Genomic DNA, 23,069 nt, shown 5'->3' on the forward strand with positions numbered 1-23,069 from the left:
ATTTAAATGCAAAGGTTAGGCAGGACTGAAAAAATTTGCCTGTACATCTATTAGCATCCAAAAGGCATGTGTGTTTATAAATATATGTGAGGAATAACTATAGACCAGCTTGATGTTTGTCTTAACTAGACACAGAGATGTGGATCTGTCTGTGTAAAGACACAGCAATAAAACAAAGTTTCTAAGGTTAGGGACTGTAACTGACCTTACCACAAACTCACTAAATATACTTAATAGCTAATATTCATTCATATAAAGGTAATTCAGGCAATTGGAGTAGTGCACAAGATGATCAAATCCCTCTTTCTTCCTACAATGCTCTTCTTATTTAGAACAATTTGCACAAGAAAATAGTTGTATTCAGCTGAGAATGCTGGATGCAAGACCTCCAGTTACAGCACCATAAGCCACATGGCTAAGTGATCAGAAGAACATAAGAAACGAGACACACCAGTCGGTTGGTTTGTTGAGCCCAGAGCAGAGCAGGCTGAGGGGAGGCCTCATGGCGGCCTGCAGCTCCCTCACGAGGGGAGCGGAGGGGCAGGCGCTGAGCTCTGCTCTCTGGGGACAGCGACAGGACCCGAGGGGACGGCATGGAGCTGGGACAGGGGAGGGTCAGGATGGGGGTTAGGGACAGGGTCTGCACCCAGAGGGTGGTCCGGCACTGGGACAGGCTCCCCAGGGCAGTGGGCACGGCACCGAGCCTGACGGAATTCAAGAAGTACTTGGACAATGCTCTCAGACAGATGGTCTGAGTTTTGGGTGGTCCTGTGTGGAGACAGGAGTTGGACTCCGTGATCCTTGTGGGTCTCTTATGACTCGGGATATTCTATGTTAGCTCATTATAATGAGTCAGTTGTTCACTCAACCATGAGTAAATCACAACAGGTGTTGTTGGCAGTAGAACACACCCTTTTTAAATCAAAATGTTCTTTACAAATTCTTTGAAAATTGCAAATGTCTGTCTGATATGGTGGGCATGTTGCTCTTAAAATTGATTTTGGTCCCTGGCAACTGCTTATGTAACTAGCCAGTTCAGCAGGAATTGCAGAATCTACCACTGAATATATTATAATCAGTTTCTAAGTGTTTGTGCTTAAAAATTTCTGTTCTCAAGTATACATTAGTAAACCATTATCACTCAAATCACCTTTGAAAGCAAATGAAAGTGTTCTGGTGAATATGCCTGTATTCATAGAGCAGGCCTACTGACAAAGAAGCTGCTGTCTGCCATGGACATATGAGAACAAGAGCCAAAATTGCAATGGTTTCTAAAATAGCTAAAATACAATTAATACATCTGATGTCCAGAGAATGCCTCGAAACATTTTTCCCCATTCACTTTCTATGTGAAAAGCAATTTACAGTATTTCAAAGTGCTATCTAGAAACTGCATGCAGCAGACAAATGCAGGAGAAAAAGAGCTAAATCCTGAACTTCACATTTTGTATGACCCCACATAGAAGTCTTATTATTTTTTTTTCTGCAAACTTATGGAATGGTGCCAGTATTCAGGGCAGTATCTATCCATCAGTTTTTAGTACGGCCTCTCAGCTTCCACATTTTGTTGGGAAGGGTGCAAAACCAATCTTTCTTTGGAAAACTAAGTCTAGTCCAATAGGGACAACAGGGAAACTGAAGTCTTCTTATGGAAGAATGTTTGCCTCAGGAAGCAAAAAGAGAAAAGCAGCAGTTCAGCTGCTCACAGAGTGGCTACAGCAAAGTAATGAAGCAACTCCTCTCTTCTTTACTACCCTGGGCAATCAGCCTAGTCCACTTCAGGATCCCCAGGTAAACACCAGAAAGCTCTAAGAGAAGATTTGTTTTATCCTGATCAATTTTATTGAGATTTGCAGAGCAGAATTTACTTTTAATAAATTTGTACTAACTCTGTTTTCCTTGTTCCTGGTGACAGTGTTTTGCAATTAATTTTCTACCATTGCGCCTAATGCCAAAATTTGCAGCAGTTTTCTTGATTGGAACAGTAGGCAACACAAACTTCCTGCAGATAAATTTACAGATGCAGCATCCGAGACCCTGTGCTTTTGGAAGTGGTGGTACATGTTCTGTTAGAAAATCCATTATCACCTTGATATTAAGCACCTCCAAGCTAGCCTCTTCTGAAATACCTGTGGCTTGTCAAGTTGACTTCTCTATGTTTATGAATGCAGTGACACCCAAGAGAATTTCAGACCAGGAAACTCCAAAGCAACATTTTCCTACTACCTCCCACTGTTTTAAAGATGGCATGTACTACCCAAGTGCATTTACCCACAGAAACATACACAAATATATAAAAACACACTTTTTTTTTTTTTTTGGCCAAGCCATCCATTGATAATATACAAAATGAGGATTTAAAGATTTCATGCAAACAGTGTGGAGTTTATGGCAAGCTTTCATAAACTGGCAAAGTGGTAATTGAGGCTCTTTTATCACTTCTGCTGGACAACAAGTCTCTGCTGAGTAAATACGCTTTTACAAACCATTCTATCCTGTGCAGGGTTTTAGCAGCAGTGAACCAATGCATTCACTAAGTGACCTGGGAAAAGCACAGAGACTTGGGAAAAGCCTTCATTAAAAAGAAAATGTACTCTTTTATGGCTTTCTACAGTACAAAAGTGGTATTAAAACATGTCTCTAAGAAGAAAAAAATTGGAAGATAATCACTCTGATCTGCAGGAAGTGTCATTTATGTTTCATGCAAGAAATAACAGTCTTAAAATCTGTCTTGTTTAAATGTCTGTCATTCACAGATGCCTCTTAACTCATCAGGTAATTCATGCAATTCTGCTTCAATTAGCAAATGTAATTTTTATATTCTTTTTTTTTTTTTTTTTTGTCAAATTAAATTCTTAAGATTCTCAAATTTTACTCTCAGGATTCTCAAATTTCAGTGCTACTGAAACTAATTGGAAAACTAATTATTTTTAAAATATAACTCCTGTTATTTATTATATTTAATGTATTAGATAGATATAATAGACAAATCTATTATATCTAATATAAAAATGAAGACATTTATAAGTTTCAAAGTGTCACTGTCGTCCTATAAACATATTGTAGGAAAAAATGTTTATGATGATGTGACAAGATTAAAAGGAACATGGACTAAGACATAATTACATATTATCATCTTTTATTACTTGTGATACCTTAGTGTCTATGATGCGTAATCACGAACCAGGACTTCCTGGACAATAAGAATAAAAGGTTTCATTTAAGGAAAGCATTGTGGAGAACCATCTTATAATATTATAGTAGAATCAATCCTTTCAAAAGCTCTCCAAATCCAATGCTGAATCTTGATAGAAAACACTCTCAGAGAGACTTACACATTGAGTAAAATTCTCAGGCATAAAGATGAACAAATGATACCAACATTGTTCAGAAATTAAAGTTTCAAAAGGAATCTTCTTTGCAAGGGTAGGGTTTTCCTTTCTGGAGGCCAGACAGCAAAGGTATGTAAGAACATATTAATGAAAAACAATGACAAAGCTGAGATGCATCATTGCTGCAGAAGATAGGAACTTCATATAGAAAGACCTAGCTGACTTGAGCAACAGAAACTAAATGTGCTTCAGGAGTACAAAAGTAATACAAGGAACAGTTGAAATTGTTGCTCTAAGATGGGAGTTTTCAGCTAGAAATGAACAAGGATATTGCAATAGTAACAGCTCATTGAATGATTATGAACTGTCAGCATGATGCAATCATGGAAAAGGCAGACAGGATCCTGGGCTGCATGCAGAGAAATTCTCCTGCAGGAACAGAGAAGTTTTAATGCTATTATAGTTAGGAGAGTTCACAGGAATACCTTCCATGATTCTGGTCACCCAAGTGCAAAATGGATTATTCCAACCTGGAGCATATTGAGGGACAAGCTACCCTAACTTCCAAAAATCTGTCTACTGTCCTATTTTACAAGAAGAGGAAATTGCTTGGTTTATTTAGCATAATAAAAGAAGGTTGTGAGGGGATATGACTGTTGTCCATAAATACGCCTAGAGCATTAACAATAAAGAAAAGAGCCTCTAAGCTACAAGACATTGTTGCCACAAAAATAAATGGGCATTAAACATTCAGCAATAAATGCAGACTGGTATTCATAAGAATATTCTTAATGAAAGAAATAATATTCTGCAAACAGACTTCAGATCAAAACAGTTGGAGAGTGAAAACACTGTCTAGCCTTGAAATAGAAATAGGTATCTGCATTAAATGGGATGAAATAAGATGCATGCCTGCAAATCACTGAGGACCAGACACAGTGACCTTGTTCCTTCCACTCTAGTTTTTCTATGTAATGTTTTCCCAGCCTATTTCTGATATGTACACTGGGGAAACTATAGGAAGCAACAATAGCATGTAGTCAAGCTGCAGAACTCCTTGCTATGGGACATTGTAGGTGCTAGGACTTTTCAGGACTAAAAGCGGGACACTGTACAAATTACTATTTGATTTTTCCATTGAGTCCTATTAAAGGAAACAAACCTCTTCTGTCCTCAGAGTTTTCAGAAGTAGCTTCACTTAGCTCTCACTTACTCTTCACTAGGCATTCACGCTGTCACCACTGGAGGCAGGATACTGGGTTAATTTACTACTGCTCTGAAGCAGTGCTGCTCTTCTTTCATTATGTTCAAACAGACAACACAGTACAGGCTCATCTACCCCATATTGTAAGGGATTTCAGTTTGACTTGAGGCTCAGGCAGCAGTAGTTCCTGGGTTCCCATTCTGCAGATACAAATAAGCTGTCTTCACAGAGCTCAGCAGAGAAGTTATGGTTTACCTGCATTTAACCTACTCCCTGTTCCTTCCCATAGGTTTTCTTCTGAAAATTAAACTCTTTTTCTGCTTTAAGAATCAGAGCATTCCTACGTACAAAACCAGCTTAAACCTTGCTCTAATTGCCTTGTCATGCCTTCTTAGGATGCCAAGGGGAGGCTGTACAACATTGGCTGAAGGAAGAGAAGTTAAAACCCAGTCAAGAAACACTGACACAAAAAACTCACCACATTTCATCATTCCCACTTCATAGCATTTCCGTAGCCGGCATGCCTGGCAGCTTTTGCGCCTGTTTTTGTCTATTGTGCATTGATTGGTAGCTGGACAGATGTAATCATTATGTCCTGCAGCAGAACACATGAGAGAAAGTTTAATATCTCCATCAATCTTTCTTGGCCATTTCCCATACCAGAATCTTCTCGATTTTAAGCATCTCAACTTTGTCTTATGCAAATATCTAAGCTCCATTAATTTAAATTATGCAAATATGTATTTATGCTATACTGAAGATGTTAATCTGTGGCCTCACAAGTAACCAGACAATGTAGACCAGCATTTACTGGTGACTGCTAGATAACCAAGCATCCTCTAATACCAACTCATTTTTGAAAATGGGACATACATTCTTGTAGATGTTTACTCTCAATCTCCAATTTCTTACTGTATTTTGAGATTCTACAAATGGCAGATAGAAGATTTTTTCCTCTGCACAGTTGAAAATAGCAGTGTTCACAGTCTCAGTCCTGCAAGATTTAAGGAAACTACAGCTCTATTTACTGAGCTCTTTCTATCTGACACGGTGAGTTCCAGGAATGAGGAAGCCTTTGGAGAACTGACCCTAACTAAAGTTAAATAAAAAAAAAAAGAAAGAAGAAAGGAAAAAGAAAAAACAAAAAGCATCCCAAGAGAGAAAGAAGGCTAACATAAATTAATGCATACTATATAATACAAACTAAAGTAGAAACTCTAACTGGACAAGCTTTTGTCGGATTTGCATCAGTTTCCAATACTGGCTTTTTGTTGCCTTCCCTTTCTATCTCACCTCACCCCACATCTCCCTCTCCCTCCCTTTTATATTGTTTTATTTTATCAACCAATAATCAAGTCCAAAAGTTTATTAATATAAACTAGATTCAACTATGATCTTGGTCTAAATACAATCAAATACTACCAAATACTGGAAGTCTCTTTTGCAGTAGTTACCAAAGAATGCAAATAATATTCAATCATTTACATTTTATAATCTTTTTTCTCTCAAGTTGCTTTTCAAAGTTATTTTTTTTCAAATGTTAAGAATAGATCAGGCAAAGATAGAGGAGTCTACAAGTATGTGTTTTTTTTGTTGTTTTGTTTTTCCTTGATTCATGAGCAAGTCCAATAGTTCATGTCCCCAAGCATAATTATTTAACTGAACCATTGTGACTATTTCCTTGCAAAATTAAAATAATATTAGCCTTGAATTTTTGAACTGACAGAGTTTTAAAAAGAAGAGACCAGGTTACAGTTTGTCCTATTTCCTACTGGCAGATAAGACTGAAAAACAAATTACTGTTTATCACTCTTCACACAACATGGGGAGAAAGGAGGAAGAGGCTCTCTATTGCACTATAATCCAAGCACACAAGAGTATAAAAGCGTTTTAAACTCCTGTGGCCTTGGGATAATTTTGTTTGCAGGCAGATGTTCAGGGATGTGGGACCAATATGCTATGCTACAAACTTAGACAAGCAGAGGAGACCACACACGTTTATCCAGTCATATCATTTAATACTAATTCTGGGCCTACCATAGCCCAGTTGTTAAATGCTGGGCTGTGGTAGGCCCAGAAGGTTTTTTGTTTTTTTGTTTTTTGTTTTTTTTTATAAGCAACATCCTTTATAACAACTGTTGCAACTGAATGCTTGATAGTGCTTTATGCCAAGAACTTGCTTTCATTTATTTGAATTACAAACAAATGTTACCTGACAGGGTACATTAAGGTGTATAAAAAGCCACAGTGGGTAACTTGTTCATGGCTAAAGCACATGTGAGCAACACAAGAGCAGGCAAATAATTTTCCTGACAGAAAACACTTTGAAATCAAATTCAGTATTCATTTGTGATGAACTGGAGACAAAGTTCTCTTCAATTATGTTAAAAATCAAAAGAACTTGCAACAGTTCATAGGAATTGTTATTCACCCAAGCAGAACTTGCACAATAAATTGAAAAGGTAAACAAGATTTGAATTAAGTTTGATTCTAATGGTGACACCAATTCTGCCACATTGAGCCAAAAAAAAATCCACCTCAAGATTTCTGAAGGCCTTGTGCAGAAGAGAAAGAGAACATTACAGGCCAAAAAAGGACAGAAGATTCTGTGTTAAGCATCTGCAGTTAGTATCCAATGTCAGTCTAGCCAAGTTTCCCACCAAGAGGTCCCAGATGAAGCCAAAGTACATAGTAACCAGGGCCAGGGTTAAAGAGCTAAAGTGATCCAAATCTGCAGTATGGTGCATAAGCCATTGCCTGTAGGCCGTGATAACAACCATGGAGCAGCCACTCAGCAAATCAGAATTAAATAAGAAATATTTGAGAATTTAAACACTGAAGTGGTGACCTTAGAAGAAGAGATATAGCAGAGTAAGAAATACTGCATTGTAAGCCTTAGGAGCAGGATGAATGAAAAATAATAATCAGGTTCGTAACTAGTATTTACTACACATTTTTGTATCCTAAATATTGTGTGGGTATTATATGCTATGACAACAGCTCCAGGCAATGTGCTCTTGTCAGGAATAGTTCCTTGCAAGCAAAGTCTTCAGACAATTACCTACTCTAGCTGTGTCTGTTGTAAGAAATTCACAATTACTGTGTCTACTTTGGGACACAAACTGCCATCAGATTCACAGGTGTGCAGTGCCACCTCCGTGGCGGCCTTTGATGCAGGGCTCTCCCATGCCATGTATTCCACCTCTTCTCTAAAGAAATCATTTGTTTGTTCTGTAATGTTTCCAGATCTTAATCACGTAAGAACCAAAAGATAAAACAGTCAAATCACATGTTGCTCTATTTTCTGCATGTAACACCATACACAAGGATTTTAGATTAACTCACTACTAGATCAACCACTGCAATCTCTCATCATATGAAAGAATTTATCTGAGCAAACTTACCGAAAGCTGATTTACCTACCTTGAATACTTCTTTTGAAGAATGCTTTGCAGCCTTCACATGACCAGACTCCGTAGTGATATCCTGAAGCATAGTCACTGCAGACTGCACAGAAGTGGGCATCTCTTTTTGAACCAGGATTATTTGCAATTGGGCTTGTACAGTCATTGCCATTAGTTTTTCTTTTTAACGTCTCTCTGATAGAGAAGAAAAACATGTTATAAAAAAGTAAAAAAATAAATCTAATTCTGTCGTGGCTACATAAATCTAGCAAAGGGTTTCATTATTTTTCACATTAAATGTAAATCTGAGTCTACAAGATCATGTCATAATATAAAACAAAGTTTTCTCTTCAAGGTGACCACCCACACTGATCACCCTAACAATGGAAATGCTAAGTAAAAGAAAGTCCAAATACAAGAATGATGGAGAAACAACATCAATAAAAATGTTTTCTCCACTTAAATTAATAAGATGCCTGCATTTCTGAAGTGCTGCAAATAGTTCCAGCTCATTGGAACTATTCTTAGCAACTGGATTAAAATTAGAATGGGACAATAACATGAAATAACAGCCAATTCCTGACACCAAGATCCTGTAAACAAACAGAAAGAGGAAAGGAACTAAGATTGTCAGTAAAGCAGGTTTTAGGCATAGGAAACACATCCATTGTATACTTTCTGGACCTTGTTTTCTTGGTGGTTTTAGCATGTCTTACCTTCGTGGTCAATACAGTTTCTAGCTAGAGAGAAAATACTGCCATGTGCAAACTCTCAGCAGCAGTCTGACAAAAGGGAAGCTGTAGAGTGAACTTAACAGTACACACTTAAGCTCAGAGGCACAGACTAGGAATTGAAGAGTTCTACTGCCTTCAGCAGCATTAAAGAGAAGAAACTTCAGTTTGAATAAGACAGCAGGTGGCACAATCTGTGACTTGTGAAGAACATGCTCTAGAGCAGAAGAAACCTGTTCACCAACGAGAGCAAGTTTAAACAGAACAGCCGAAATATGTTGAAAGTGCTGCTGAAGAGGCTTTAACTAACATGTTAAAAGTAGACTTTGTGCTGGTTTCATGACAGGAGGTAAGAACAAACACACCCACATGCCAATGAAAAATCATTGAGTTTACAAGTGTTTGAGGAGAACATGCTACAATTTTCTAGTAGAAGATTCAGAAAGGAAAAAAGGGGCTTCTCAGCAAATTCCAAAACAGGAAAGTTACAGTACTTATTGAAGAAATAAGTTACTGCAAGCTTCTTTAAACAACAGTAATAATGATCTTTCTTTTTTAAATGTTCATTTATTCCGATGTTACAGGAAATAAAGGTGTTTAGATGTTTAATGACCCTGGTCTCTGGTTACATACACAGTTAATAGATTTATCAATCACTAAATATTTCCCCTTCTGCCACACAAGGAAGCCCAATGTCACGCTCCCTTAGAATAAAGGAGCTGTATCACACATACCTAACGTGCTGCTAAAGCAAAGAGGAAAACACATTGCTATTCTTTTCCATTTCCCTGTATTTGGAAGAAAAAGTAATTTGGCATTTCACTTTAGTAGCAGGGATATATTTCTAAGCTGTACTAGGGAATCAAGATCCAATTGTGAGAACCAGAAGAGAATCTGTATCAGCTGGATAGCGTCTCAGTGACTGACTGATATGCTGTAGCAAACTATGTTTATTGCCCTTGTTAAAGCACAGAGATGCTATGGATGAAAATACAGAAAAAGTACACACTGTAACATCTCACCAAGGAGTGCTGCTTGTTACCTTCCAGTCATTGCGAGTGTTTCATTCTCTAGAAAGAAGCATCAGCCACCCCGCACACATGCAAGCTACGTGACTTCCACAGGCTGTGGCAAACAGCTTGCACGCAGAGCAGCAGTCTGGAACAAATCCCTCCCGCAGGCTCAACGGGCATGAAATCTGCTCATCGGCGATAGCTGTGGCAGTGCAGCAGGAGGTTCAAAACCAATCATTTTGTTATTGTTGTCTTTAAGGACAACAGAGCTAGGAAATAGTCGAGAGGAGAACTTTAAGGTACGTATTCTTTTCCCTGAGGACCTCGTGATGGGGCAGCTTATCCATACAAATGACAAAACAGAACAGGTAGCCTCACACATGGTTAGAGGCCGCTTCCCATCGCTTGTGTGGCTGGAGTACTCAAGCATGCTCAGCAGATGAGTAAGCTGCCAGGTCCTCCGATAAAACTAGCCATAGCTGGCTGTGTGCCCACAAAAGGGCTACATGAAAGGATGTAGGAAAGAGGAGGATGTACCCTGGCTGCTCTCTATTTATGATCATGGTTTCTATATAGAGATATTATGCTTCCCTAAAGAGAAGTAAGTTTTTTTTGGAAGGTAACAAGTCAGCGATTTCCGACTAGTCATCAGCAGTGACAAGATGATTACCCTAAAGGAGAAGGAATCAGCAGAACTATTTAGGTTATTCAATATCTGTCACATCTCTTAATTCCTTCTAGCTTCCACAGAATCATGGAATATCCCAAGTTGCAAGTGAGCCAAAAGGATCACCAAGTCCTGAGTTCTGTCACAGCATGTGTTTGATGCATATGCTACACCTGGAAAATTTGAGCCTAAATTCAACTTCTTATTAAAAATTAAGACCTGTGGCAATTAGCCAGATTTACTCATAGCATTTGTTGCATGTCATGCTTTTTTTAAAACCTAAACTATTGTACTTTATAAAGAGATAGGAAAAAACAAAACAAAACAAAACAAAACAAAAAAAAAAACAGCTAGAAAAACAACAACAACAAAGCAAAAAATTGTGAAGTTAAAAATTAAAAGTTCAGATTTTATCATTTAATAGACTTCCCTCCCACAGGCCACTGGCTCATTCACTGCCTGGAGATCTGGAGATGATTCAATCCCATGTGAACATAAGCCGTACAATGACAAAGGCTGTATCTGAGACTGTTGCTTCCTGTGCTCATACTCTTGCCCTGTTTAGCATGCTGGAAGTCCAAGGAGAGTCTTATAGTTACTGAGTTTTGCTCCAAGGAATTTAAACCTCTTCCTTTCTCTCCCAGAACACATGGAAGATGTTGGCTAAAAGTCAGCTGCAGAATACTTCTCAGTCTTAATCTTCCTCACTTTCTAGAGACTCCCTCCACCATAACTTCTGGAGGTGTTAATATCACAAAACTATCAATATTTATATCTCCAGAGCACAGGTTCTGCTCCAAATACTGATTAATATGAAAATTGTGCCATGGGTTTCTGAAGATTAAGGGACATATTATTGCTTAATCTCTAACTCCTTCATCATAAAATTGAAATGCCAATCCATCACTTCAGAGAGATTTCAAGATACTTTTGAGTGCTCTGCAGAATTAACACGATTAAAAAACAATAGCATAGGAAGATAAAACAAATAATTATAGTTTCAGAGCAGAGTTTAAACAATGCATAAATAAAATATTAGTGCACAGTGAACAAGGCAAATGTAGTTACTAAATAATTTGTAATCAAGCAAGCATTGCTGGCCTGTACAAACGTTTCTGCAATTAGTCAAAAGTACAAGGAAAATAGTAGAAGGGAGGAACAAATTAAAGTTCCAGAAGAATCAATCTGGCACCTTTATTAAAGTTTCCTAACAATTTTTAAAAAGATTATATCTGTCCATTTTAAAATTAAACCTTTTGTTTCTTTAATAAAAAAACCTTTTAGTTAGGGCATGAAGGCAGAAATCAATTTCAGACTCCCTGCCAGATTACTCCTAAATATCATATAATTACACTGTCACATTCCTTTTCTCTTTGTTTCATTTTAATACAAAAGGAGTGTTTGGATACACCAATTTTGCACCAACAAAATTTATGACACTATTTCTGTTATCTTCACTAGCTATAGGACATAGAATAGAAAGAAACGGAGTCTGTATCACTAAATTCCCACCATTTGCTGAAGAAACAAAACAAAACAACAACAACAAAAATGGAGCTCTAAAGACTCATGTCTTTTTTTACATGGAATAACAGTTCGTTTTTGTTGGACTACTGTTGTAGAACAGGCCACAGTGAATAACATTTAGCAAAGTTAAATACAAATTCTTCTGTTTTCATATAATGAACTTATTTGCAGGGATCAGGAATGCACAGAATTCAAGTTTCTTATTTCAAGCTGATCTACAGGTAGGTCCAAATGACACAATGATCAGCTGCAGCAAGGTGGACTACATAAGTTCAGCTAATGTTAATGGAAGTTTACACCCAGGGAAAATAAACTCCTCTCACAGTGAGACTTTTGCTTTGTTTTTAAATGTAAAATAAACTGTATAACAGACCTAACCATGTGGTAATGTTTTCTTATTCATCATTCAAACAACCCCTTCTTTTTCTTGAACTACAACGCTGTTTAAAATTACTTACACTTTGCAGCATTAGTCTCTCCCTTCCCCCAGAGCTATTCCTTTAAGTTTCAATCCCAAGAACTCTTCCTTCAAGGTATAATCTACGAAGATGTAGTGTCACAGTCATTGTTCCCATGGCAATAAATACAATGTTCATGACATTAGTTTAAGACCTCACCAAAGGATAAAAAGAAAATACATCTTTATTTCAGCCCAGATAGCCACAAGAAGGGAACTACAGCTCTTGGTTTTTGTGTTCGCACATCTAATTAAACATTTTTATTTGTTTGTTTTACAACTCCTGTAGACACAGGGGGTTACAATGCATCCTACTGAGAAAAACGAACCACTGAAAAGGTCCAGCTAGCAAGAAATATAATAGTTACTTTTTGCTGAAAGACAAAGACCATACATAAAATTAGACTCCAAATCTCATTGATTTCTCCCCTTTAAATAAAGTCATCATCAGTTACAGGAGCAATAGTCCATAGAATCTGTACAAAAGCCATAAGACATAGTTACTTGAACACCAGAGTGACAGGCTTGGCTTCCCTTCTGCCTATGTAGAGAGCATGCTGCAGAGCACCAGATGCAGAGCTCTTGCTGTTGGGTTACTCCAGTTGCTGTCACACCATCGGAACAGCTTGGAACACTATCGTACAGCAGCTTTCCCACATCTGTCTGTTTTGAAACATTAACCAAAGTGGGAAGAGTTCAGATGTGAGCCCCATTTACTGGACACCTGCTCAGGGAATCCTTTTGTATACAGGTGCAATTCAAATAGCCTCTCCCAATCCACACACCTACACCTGAAGCAAGTTTGCACTCCAGAACTGCCTGTTACTCTGCTGACTCCAAAGGTAGACTATTCAAGTGGCCACACTGCATATTTTTGCAGTCCACGAGTCTGAAGCAGACTTAGATCTCATGCCTCACTCCTGCGCAGACAACATAGGGCCCACCCATTGCAGCAGGAATGTGGGTAGTATCAAAAATAATGCAAGTCCTTTATTAGTAATTGAACTAGATTTTTTGCCAGGATGTACTGATTTTCATACTGACAATCACTGCTGCAGTTAAATAAAGAGCCCTATGAATAAATACGCAATTGGTAGAACAGAAAAAGCACTCGCGATGCCTCGTGCTTTCATCCATAAAACAGCGGTTGTGAACATGAATGGAGTAATTTTATCAGCTGACGATGTGCAAATATTTTGTGGTTTGTAACATCCGTGTATGTGCAGCATGGGAAGACTTTTTGCAAATAGTTTTATTGCCGAAAAATTTAGCCTTTGAAGCTGCTGTTCATATTGCCTTTATACAAAGTCAGTTTAAAAGAGCAACAAGAAAAAGTCTTTTTCAGTAACAACACTCTTCTGAACATTATTTATGCTATGGCATGACTGCCAATATTAAAAACAAACAAACAAACAAACAAGACAAACTTTCCTTTAAATTCTAAGTTCACGAAAACCTTTATAAATATTCAACGCAGAAAAAAAAATCCAGGTAAAATGGAAATCAAATGGAAATCAAACAATTTTTGTGAAAAGGAAAATAGAATAAACCTTTATTTATTTCACCCAGAGGACTTAATCTGCCAGAGCAAAATTCATTTTTATTAAAAGTAGTACCCAGCAGCCTTCAACTTTGGTTTACTCACAGTAATACCTACATTGAAGGCATTTACAGTGCTTTATGTCACTGCATAGTTTTCTAAGAAGCCATTAGAAAGAAATCCTATTTCAGAAGTTATATTAAAAAAGAAAGCAAAGTAAGAGGACTGATTTGATGTTTGGTAGAGGTTTTATGGTTTTGCTTTGTTTTTCAGACAGAACAACACATAGAGGTCAAATGTTAGAAAAAGAGACAGAGAGAGAAAGAGAGAAAGACTTAGAATTAAAGAAGCTGCAAATAATTGTTAGCAAAGTTTTAAACAAGTGATTGTTACTCACCTGGTCACAGGTAGCACTGACTCTACTGGTCTTGCTTCGCACCACGGGCTCTTGGGTTGCTCCGCGTAGAGAAGCGATGACTGGCAGTGCAGTGTCAGGGGGGAGAGATGGCCAGGAGCAGACCATAACACACTTGGGCTTGACGTTTGCCTCACAGATGCACTCTCTGAATCACCAAAGCTACTGGTAATGTTGTAATTAATCATAGCAGGACTGCAGAACGCCATTGCAGAATATTCATGTCTATTTTCCATGTAAGACGAAGGAATATAGATCGGACTGTGTTCTGCTGTCAATGTGGACTGATTACAGCTGTAGGGAACTGGAGAGCTGATACCAGCGGGCGAGTTTTTAATTTCTGTTTTATTACATCCAATATCCTGAAGTGGCAGCAACTGAGAAAAGTCCTTGTGAGAAGATGCGCAGAGGGACATTTTGAAGCAAGACTGATGTTTGTTTAAATATTCATCCTAAGATGTTAAGGTACAAAAAAAGTTGAATTAAAAAGTAAGAAAGCTTTGTCTTATGCCGTTTTTGTAAAAGCGAAAGGGGAATTAGTAAAATAGAAAATATATACTGTGAAAACAGTTTACATACCAAATACACTTAAGCACTTGGTGGCCAAATTTACTACCTTTAAGAAACAGAACACTTTCTAGAACTTCCTTAAAAATAAAGGCTAAGACACTTATTGAGTACAAATTCCATTTCAAAATAACAACACACAAAAAAATATAATTTGAAATCTGAAACAAAGATGCCAGTGACAACTTGGATCCTAACCAACTTGCTATGACCAAGGTAAAGCTGTTCTATGTAAGAGGCAAAATCACCCCATGGTGCAAAACTGTGGAGTAAGCACCCTGAGAAATCAATTATTGTCATAAAAACTCACCACCTCCTGCTCCCACCATGAGTGTACTACTTCAGCCTTCCCTTTATTAACACAAGCATGTAACAGCAGATATTTTGAACACACACATACACACACACACTTTACCTTCCAAAACCAGAACTCCAGTGCACATCCCTCTCCCCAGAGGAGGAAGACAGGAAGGATGTCAGTAAGCAATGCAACTTTGTCACTGAGAGGTACTCGGATACAGCACCTCTGAACAGAGCCATTATGAAATTGAAGCCACAAAATGCAGATATTTCTGAAGCTGACAACACAGAACTCAAGCAATTCAACAAGGTCAGGAAATATTGGTTTCCTGGCATTCTCTATCCCCTTTGCGACTACTCTCCATCCTTCCTCCTACCTGAATCAGCAATCAAGAGACCTTAATTTGCCCGCAGTAATTATTTTCTGCCCAATTTAGGTATATCCATATTACTGGAGGTAGGAGGGAAAAAAAAGGAGGAAAAAAAGTCCCCCAAACTATCCTCCTAAGACATAACCCCTGTCCTGAAACCATTACTTTTATAGTAGTATTTTACAGTTTTTCATTCTTCACTGTGGGCTTCATGTGCAATTCATTCCACCTTTGAAGACAGACATATAGCCCTCTTATAGCATGAAATACATAACAATTTTGTTTCCAAAATAGCAAGTTTCAGCGATAGTTTAGGGTTTTTCTCACTTTGCACTCTGGTGATGAAATTGAAGATATAACTAGAAAGAATGAGGAACTCATTCAAATCATCTCAGGCACTTCAGATCCAGCTGCTGTTTTTTCCTTTGTGGGAAACAGGAAAATGAGTTATCTCAGCAGTGTTTTATGTCCAGCAGTTGTTGCACTGGAACTCTGATGCAGACAAAGCAGGAGAACATGACCTCACTTCTCACACAATCTACATGCCTTATTTGCCCTAGCCAGTTGCTTCACAGTGTCCCTTAAGGAAAAATAAAAACAAATTATTATTCAATTTTCATTGCAAAAAGCACTGAATATCCCAATGCTCTTTCACTATCATTTTAGGGGGTGGGTAGCCCAAATAATTTTCAAACAGAAAATGATGGAACTAAAAAAATATTTATTTTTATCTATTTTATTTATTTGACTATTTTCAGCTGTTACTATGGATGGGCCCAGCGAACACACTGAATTCAAAACGTGTTTCAAGCTTGTGGGTAGGTAAAGATGTACACTTTGGTGGAACTCAGAGGCTGCACGTACTCAGGGTGTGCATGGACACTGCAGGAGCGCCTGGAATGTTTTCACCAGCCCTGTCCAGCAGGAACTGACTGCACTGCATCTCCCTGCTCCCCTTCAAAGGCCACACAATGCAGAGTAAACCCAAGCTCTTCTGAAAGAAGGGCTTTAACCACCACATCTCTGTTATAATCAGCTAGAGACGTTCTGCTAAGATACTGTTAATAGCTTTGGCAGCAAGTAACTTGCTGTGTACTTTCCCTCAGTCGTTTAGAAAATACATGCATGAACACTGTATAAACAGAGAGCACAGAGCTGATACTACATACTTTTATGAATTGAAATCAGCTGAGCTTCAAGTCATGTTTTTCTAGAGAGGAAGTCCACCAGAGGGGTATGGAAGATAACCTCCTGCTAAATAGGCAGCTTTGTTCTTTCCAAAGGACAACTCACAATAGTTAGAAATATACAGAGAACTTATGAATAGCAACAGTGAAGTTTTAGAGGGAGGAGTCCACACAAGCATGAGAAATCAGTACAGCCTTCCTCAAAACCAGACTGCTCATGACTTATTTACAAGAGAAGGAACTCTGGGTTCCAGAAGGTTAAAGACAACTGTACTCACAGTCTTGAACAGACTGCAATATAGTGAAAAACAACAGCATTGGCTTAAGATAATTAACTTGGTTAGCAGAAATAGTTTAACCACAGTAGACTATGGATCTATGTGGGATCGTGCCACTCACATTTCCTCATACCCTGAAAATTTAGAATGGGAAGCCCAGACCCTAACAAATCAAGTAAAGCTGCAGAAAGTATCCAGAATTGCACATAAAGTCCTGAAATCTGACCGCTGGACTGTGGAGTTCTGCTTCTTAAAGAACTACAGATTTAGGTATCCAGAGTTAAGATTTAAGGCTACAGAAAGCAAACTCCACTAACCTCAATACCTCAGAAAGAAGCATGACCACATTTGAGCTGAGGATTACAATAAGGACATGGCTAATAAATTTGTTCCATCCTGGTATAACATCCTCCTACTGTAAACACCATTCATTAAACTGAAACAAACTCCTTCATGACTCCGGAACTCCTATCTCAATTTTTCCTCCTCCTCTGAGGAAAGGTTTTAAAAGCAAGACTCAAATACAAGTGTGTTAGCTAGATCTAACCCATCAGCACTGCACTAGATCCATACCAGAAAGAAACAAAACAGGTATCTATTATTATTTAAATACAGTCTTCTTAGGAGACTGCAAGTGTTTCAATCCACTTAAGTCAGTTTAGCTTAGCAAGATACTGAACAAATTAAATGTCATTAAATAAATACTCAAGGAATTAGACAGAATGGTTGACACTTACCATTCACAAATCCAATACACTAAGCACAGGGTTCACATCTGGCATAAAAAAATACAGTTCCATTGGCTCCAGAACACAGAGGATGACACCACTATCCATGAGGATGTAGGAACAAAAAAAAAAAAAAAAAGAAGTAATGTCAATGCTTTCCACCAAAGAAAAAAAAAGTTTTCCAGTCTTTAAACAGCTCTACATATTTAACTCAATGTATCTTGACAGTCACCATGCAACAAACGGCAGATCAAGCACAAGAATGCTGGTTTAGATGTCATAGTCAAACAGATACATGAGTAAATAATTAAGCCATCTGACCCATTTGAACAAACTCAAATGGGTATATGTATGCTCAAATGTTGTTTATTGTACATTACCTATATCAAATATCTTTTTAAAAAACCCTTTATGAAGTAACTAATTTGACTTTTTTAGCTTTAGAAAGAGGAAAAAATAGGTAGAGAGGGCAAGCTGCCATGGTTTAGAGCCTGCTTAGAAATAATACAATAGCTTTTCCTAGAAAAACGCAACAGTCTGCAAGAAAACAGTAGAGCAATGGATGTTCTCAGGCACCATCCCATCAACGTAAACAACATGCTTAGAATTTTCTAGGCGAGTCACATATTTTGAGCGAAATTTTTTTGTCATAGAGAATTAAGATGACCTTTTTCTCTGCTAGGTTTAAATTAAAGCATAATCATCATTCGTCCTTCTGTTTTAATAGAGGTGACTCAGCAAACATGCATTCCACCGCCCCGCAGCTTAAGCCCCCTCACTCACCTTGCAAAGCTTTCTATTAATATTCTGCCAAGTTAAACTTTGTGCACTTCACCACAATAAACCAATGCATTTTCTCAAAAACTGATCATTAAAGGAAAGTCATTGCTGATGCATAAAAAGGCACTTGTGCTTCAAGTTTTGTGGAGAGCTTATTACTCATTAAACACAGCAGTGCCAGATACTGCCAACAGAAGGCATACAAGTAAACAAGTTTATTATTACCTGAGATGCACTAGATGCAACAAGCAGGAGACAGGAACGCAAAAGGAAAATAAAGCTGTCTTTCCAGACCTCAGATGTCATATCCATTCCTGCAAAATCAACAGGCTGTTTCTGACAAGATCAAGACCTCTGCAGAAAATATTGCAGCTTAAATGCAGGGGGGTAATAATAGTTTTAAACACTCCAGCAAATTGAGCAACCTCTGCCTTGTCTTAGACTTTGTTAGTGGGAACACTGGCAACTTCTAGGTAATTAACCATTCATAAATTTTATAGGGATCTGATGCTTGACTTACACAAGAGTCACCAAGAGAGCTATGTTTGTTCCACCACAGGAACGCAAGGCTGGAAAAGGGTTTAATTGCAGTCTTCTACTACCTGAAGTAAAAATACAAAGACAGACTTTTCAGAAGTGTGCAAACTAGGACAAGAGATTACAGCTAAAAATCAGTGCAAGAGAAATTCCAGTAGGACAAAAGAAGAAAGTCTCCATAATGAGAATTGTTAAGAACATGAACAGGATACCCGGGAAGGATGTGAAATCTCCATCTTTAGAGATACCAAAAAGCTTGGCTGAAAAAGACTCTAGGCAACCTGACCTCACTTGGAGAAGGATACTGCATTAGTTGCTCTCCAGATGTCTCTTCCTACCTGAATTTTTTTTTGACTATGTTCCTCCACTGCTGGAGGCATTCATAGAAGAGGAAATTCCATTATACCTGTGCTGGAAAGAGTGAAGCACGACAAAGGATAATTACACAGGACATTGTCCACCTTGTCAACTTTGTTCAAGAAGTGAAGAGCTATGGGTCCTGTCCAAGGATAACCACCATATAACACTTCATGTTACACGCAAAGAGCTGTCATATATACTGGAATGGAATTGGATCATTAGCAGGTATGTATATAACAGGAAATATTTTCAGATCTTGATTCAAACTGGTATTAAGGTTTACTGCAGTAGTTTTAGCCTTTCATTTTACAGGCCCTTAAAACATTATCAGACCTCAGAACAGACTTCAGATTTCTATGACTTGCATTTCTTCAGTACATTTCATAAACTTAGAAACCTACAGACCAGAAAAAGAAAGCCGCTGTCCAGTTCAAGAATATAAATGCAAACAGAGATTTCAACTCCTTTGCTCTCCATGTCATTACTTGAAAGTACAGTGTGGACACTCAAATACATATTGTATCAAAAAGAATATTTGAATTTCAGTGGGAAAATTCTAACATGCTTCATTACAAAAGCAGTATCCATTAAAACCTTTACACAAGTAGCAATTACAAGGATTAATCCAAGGATTTTGTAATCACACTTCAGCCTACAGTAGTATCATGGCAAAAGCCACTACACAGAACATCGCTCTTGTCCGATAAGAACAATATTATTAAAAGAAAGCATCTCCTCCTGATGTCAGGGAGGGCAGGAGAAAGCAGTACAGGCTGGCCTATACCCAGGACTCGTGTTTCCATTGAGCTGGGATGAACGTCTGTACCCAGTATCACTGAAGCACACTTTGGGAAGATGTCTCAGCACATGCTAATTAACTTAGCTAATTCTTAAGAAGTTAATTCTGAGCAGTTAATTGCTGGTTTGATGATCGGATCATAGCTCTGTGCAGAAAGCAGGGAATATACCAGTTCCTTGTGTCCATGAGGAATTAGTTTCTTCAACCACCATTTCTCCCTTAATGAAAATGCCCTAGAACTATCGCAGAGGAGCCTTCCTCCACCCCACAGTTTTTTAGTCATTACAAAAGCCTGTGTTGAGGGACATCTTTAATTTGTATGGCTCTGCTGAGAAACAGAGTGCCAAGCTCAATCATCTGCCATCAAAAAGTGCAAATACATATGGAGAAATAGCCTCATTTTGTCCAGTAGGGCTTTTACACAACTCAGCAGGTTACTGAATAACCATCTCTTAGTTATTGGCACGGTGTAGACATGAGCTGGCACAGGGGCTGTGATTCTTTGACTTCAGTCAAGTTCTTTTTGTTTACTCTTATAACAATTCCACATCTCCTGGCATCAGTCTCTATCCTGGCACTTAAATAAATAAATCAGGAACAGAAAATACCACCACATTTATCCCCTGTTCCCACAGCAGTTCCCCCCAGGCTGGTCTGTGAGGATATACAGCAGGCAGACACAGAACAACGCCAGCAGCAATGCACTCATGTCAGACAGAAATTTAGGAGAGGAAAAGGAGGGGAAAAAAAGTCAATATGTGAAGAAAAACAAGCAAATCAAGCAATAGGAATACAGCAGGAATTGATGCTTCCTATTCTCTCAGGGAGAGACACTGCCTGTCTTGCTTTCTGAGGAAAGTATAGATGAGAGATTCCCTGGCAGCAGCTGTCCATCACCAGGCATAAAAACCTGTGATGAGATTAAGAGCCCCTTGGCCAGCAGACAAAAGAGTAAGGTCATAGCTGCCCCTAAAACCCAGAACCCTGGCAATCTACACGCAACAAGATTAGGTAGGTGGGTAGACAAATAAGTCTTATACCCAAATAACGTGAACCGATTTAGCTCTGCAGAAGACAGCTTACCACCTGAGGGTCTGACCCTCCATAGCTCCAAAACATGGGGTGGGGGCTCATTTTGGCATGTATGCCAGTGAGGGCAGGATTTAATTTCTCCTGGGTGAGCAGACATGATACACGGGCTGTTCTCTTGAGCATGCCATGCCTCAGGCTCTGCAAATAACCTCTTGCTTTACAAGGCCAAGAAGGAACAGCGATAGCCATAGCTGCCTGAGGCCTTAGAAAACCCTCCTTGTAAACCTGCTGCCAAGGAACTATTTTTCAGATCTAGGTGACCAGAAGAGCAGAGAAAAAGCAGCAGACTTTTTCCTGCCAGGCTAATGTGGAATGCCCCATAATCCACTTTCTCCTACCCCAAATAAAAACACTTCTTACTGTGATTTTTTCTACACATTACTATGCAAATTACTTATCCTGTAAGACTAACATACATAACAGAAAAGTCTGTTTCACCATTGTGTCTGCCCAAGAAAAATATGCCACATGCAAGATGCTTTTTTCAACACTTCCAGGCAGGCAGCCACTCAAGCTCTGAAGTTGCACTTTGCTTTGGGAGACACCGGGAGACTTGTTTGATTTGCAAGACTATTACAGCAAGGAGTATCCAGTTTGCATCTTGCTCCACTCAGTATGCAAACAAAATAGTTCATAAATAAAGTCACAGTTGCCTTAGATTTTACTGCACAAACTTTGCCTTTTTAGTCATAAAACAAATAACTGGTTCTGTAATTGGACAGAAGTGAAATCTATGTAAGAATACATGTGAAAAACAGCAAAGTTTTAGCTCTTTTTCTGGTTTTAGTTATAATTCAATATTGTTTCTGCACTGGAATTCATGTAAAATAGTAGTTCAGTTGTACTGATTTTGCTATGGACCTTCACATTAACAGAAGACACAAAACTAAACATTTTTGTCCCTGCAATTTTATTTTCTTAAAAAAAAAAAAAAGTTATTGCAACATAGTTGTTTAATACCCAATTTTACTGACTTAAAAGACTTACAACTGCATGATAAATTGGCAGTTATGCTGTAACTTTTCTTACTAATTTACTGAAATAGTACAAAAAATCAAGATGTTTATTCTTGACTTTGCAAGCTGTGATACACTGTTCTAATGCTGCATGGAATCCCAAATTAGGTATCTTTAGCATTATCCACAGGTAACAAAAGGTTTTGTATATATTTTAGTTCTTTAAAGAGAAAAAATGTTCAAATTTGTCTTATAATTGAACTGGACGTGAAAAATTGCCTTTTACTGGTCTGTGGGTAAAATCCTGGCTCAGCTGAGTTAGTCAATTTTGTTGTTTATTCACACAGGTGGACATTTGTCCAACATATTAATCAAGACAAAACTTGAATGCCTTCCTAGTCTTGTTAAAATGAAATCTGAAAAATCACCCTGGGATTTCTGTTCTCTGAGCTTCATATTTCCTGTCTCTGGAGGAATGGACCAGCAAACTCTTCCATGTGAATATTTCCTGCTGTTAGCAAAAGCATGATGCAGATAACTGAAGAAAAGCACAATAACAGAGTGGTTTTAAATTCTATTCATCTCCCTGGATCACCATGCTTTTTCACCATACATCCTTTCCTACTTGTACCTTCAACTCAGTATTCTAGAACCAGAACTAAAACTCAGTGTATTTGAAAACAGCATATAGTAATATGGCTAGATAGTGTTTTTAATTAATATACTTTAATCCACTCATTATCACAGCATCATCATAAAACCTCAGTGTCTGACTCTTACTGAAGGCAATTCTGCAACTGCAGTATTTTTAGACTGTCTCTAAA

General features: G+C 38.2%; 1 protein-coding gene across 12 annotated transcripts in view; it reads right to left on the minus strand.

The window, feature by feature from the left end:
* Positions 1-23,069, minus strand: part of ESR2 (estrogen receptor 2) — a 47,986-nt gene that overhangs the window by 18,672 nt on the left and 6,245 nt on the right. For 6 of the 12 annotated variants that reach the window (XM_072038199.1, XM_072038200.1, XM_072038202.1 and 3 more), the window contains 6 exons: positions 19,022-19,103; positions 18,727-18,815; positions 17,731-17,821; positions 14,273-14,742; positions 7,960-8,135; positions 5,015-5,131 (listed from right to left, as the gene is read on the minus strand). In XM_072038199.1, the coding sequence (XP_071894300.1) occupies positions 5,015-5,131; positions 7,960-8,135; positions 14,273-14,742; positions 17,731-17,733 (766 nt within the window). In that variant the 5' untranslated portion in view covers positions 17,734-17,821; positions 18,727-18,815; positions 19,022-19,103. Of the gene's footprint in view, positions 1-5,014; positions 5,132-7,959; positions 8,136-14,272; positions 14,743-15,272; positions 15,399-17,730; positions 17,822-18,388; positions 18,434-18,504; positions 18,645-18,726; positions 18,816-19,021; positions 19,104-23,069 lie in introns of those variants that run through there. The other 6 variants (XM_072038204.1, XM_072038205.1, XM_072038207.1 and 3 more) reach the window with 6 other exon arrangements.

The sequence above is a fragment of the Anas platyrhynchos genome, chromosome 5 (assembly GCF_047663525.1).
Source record: "Anas platyrhynchos isolate ZD024472 breed Pekin duck chromosome 5, IASCAAS_PekinDuck_T2T, whole genome shotgun sequence".
NCBI lineage: Eukaryota > Metazoa > Chordata > Aves > Anseriformes > Anatidae > Anas > Anas platyrhynchos.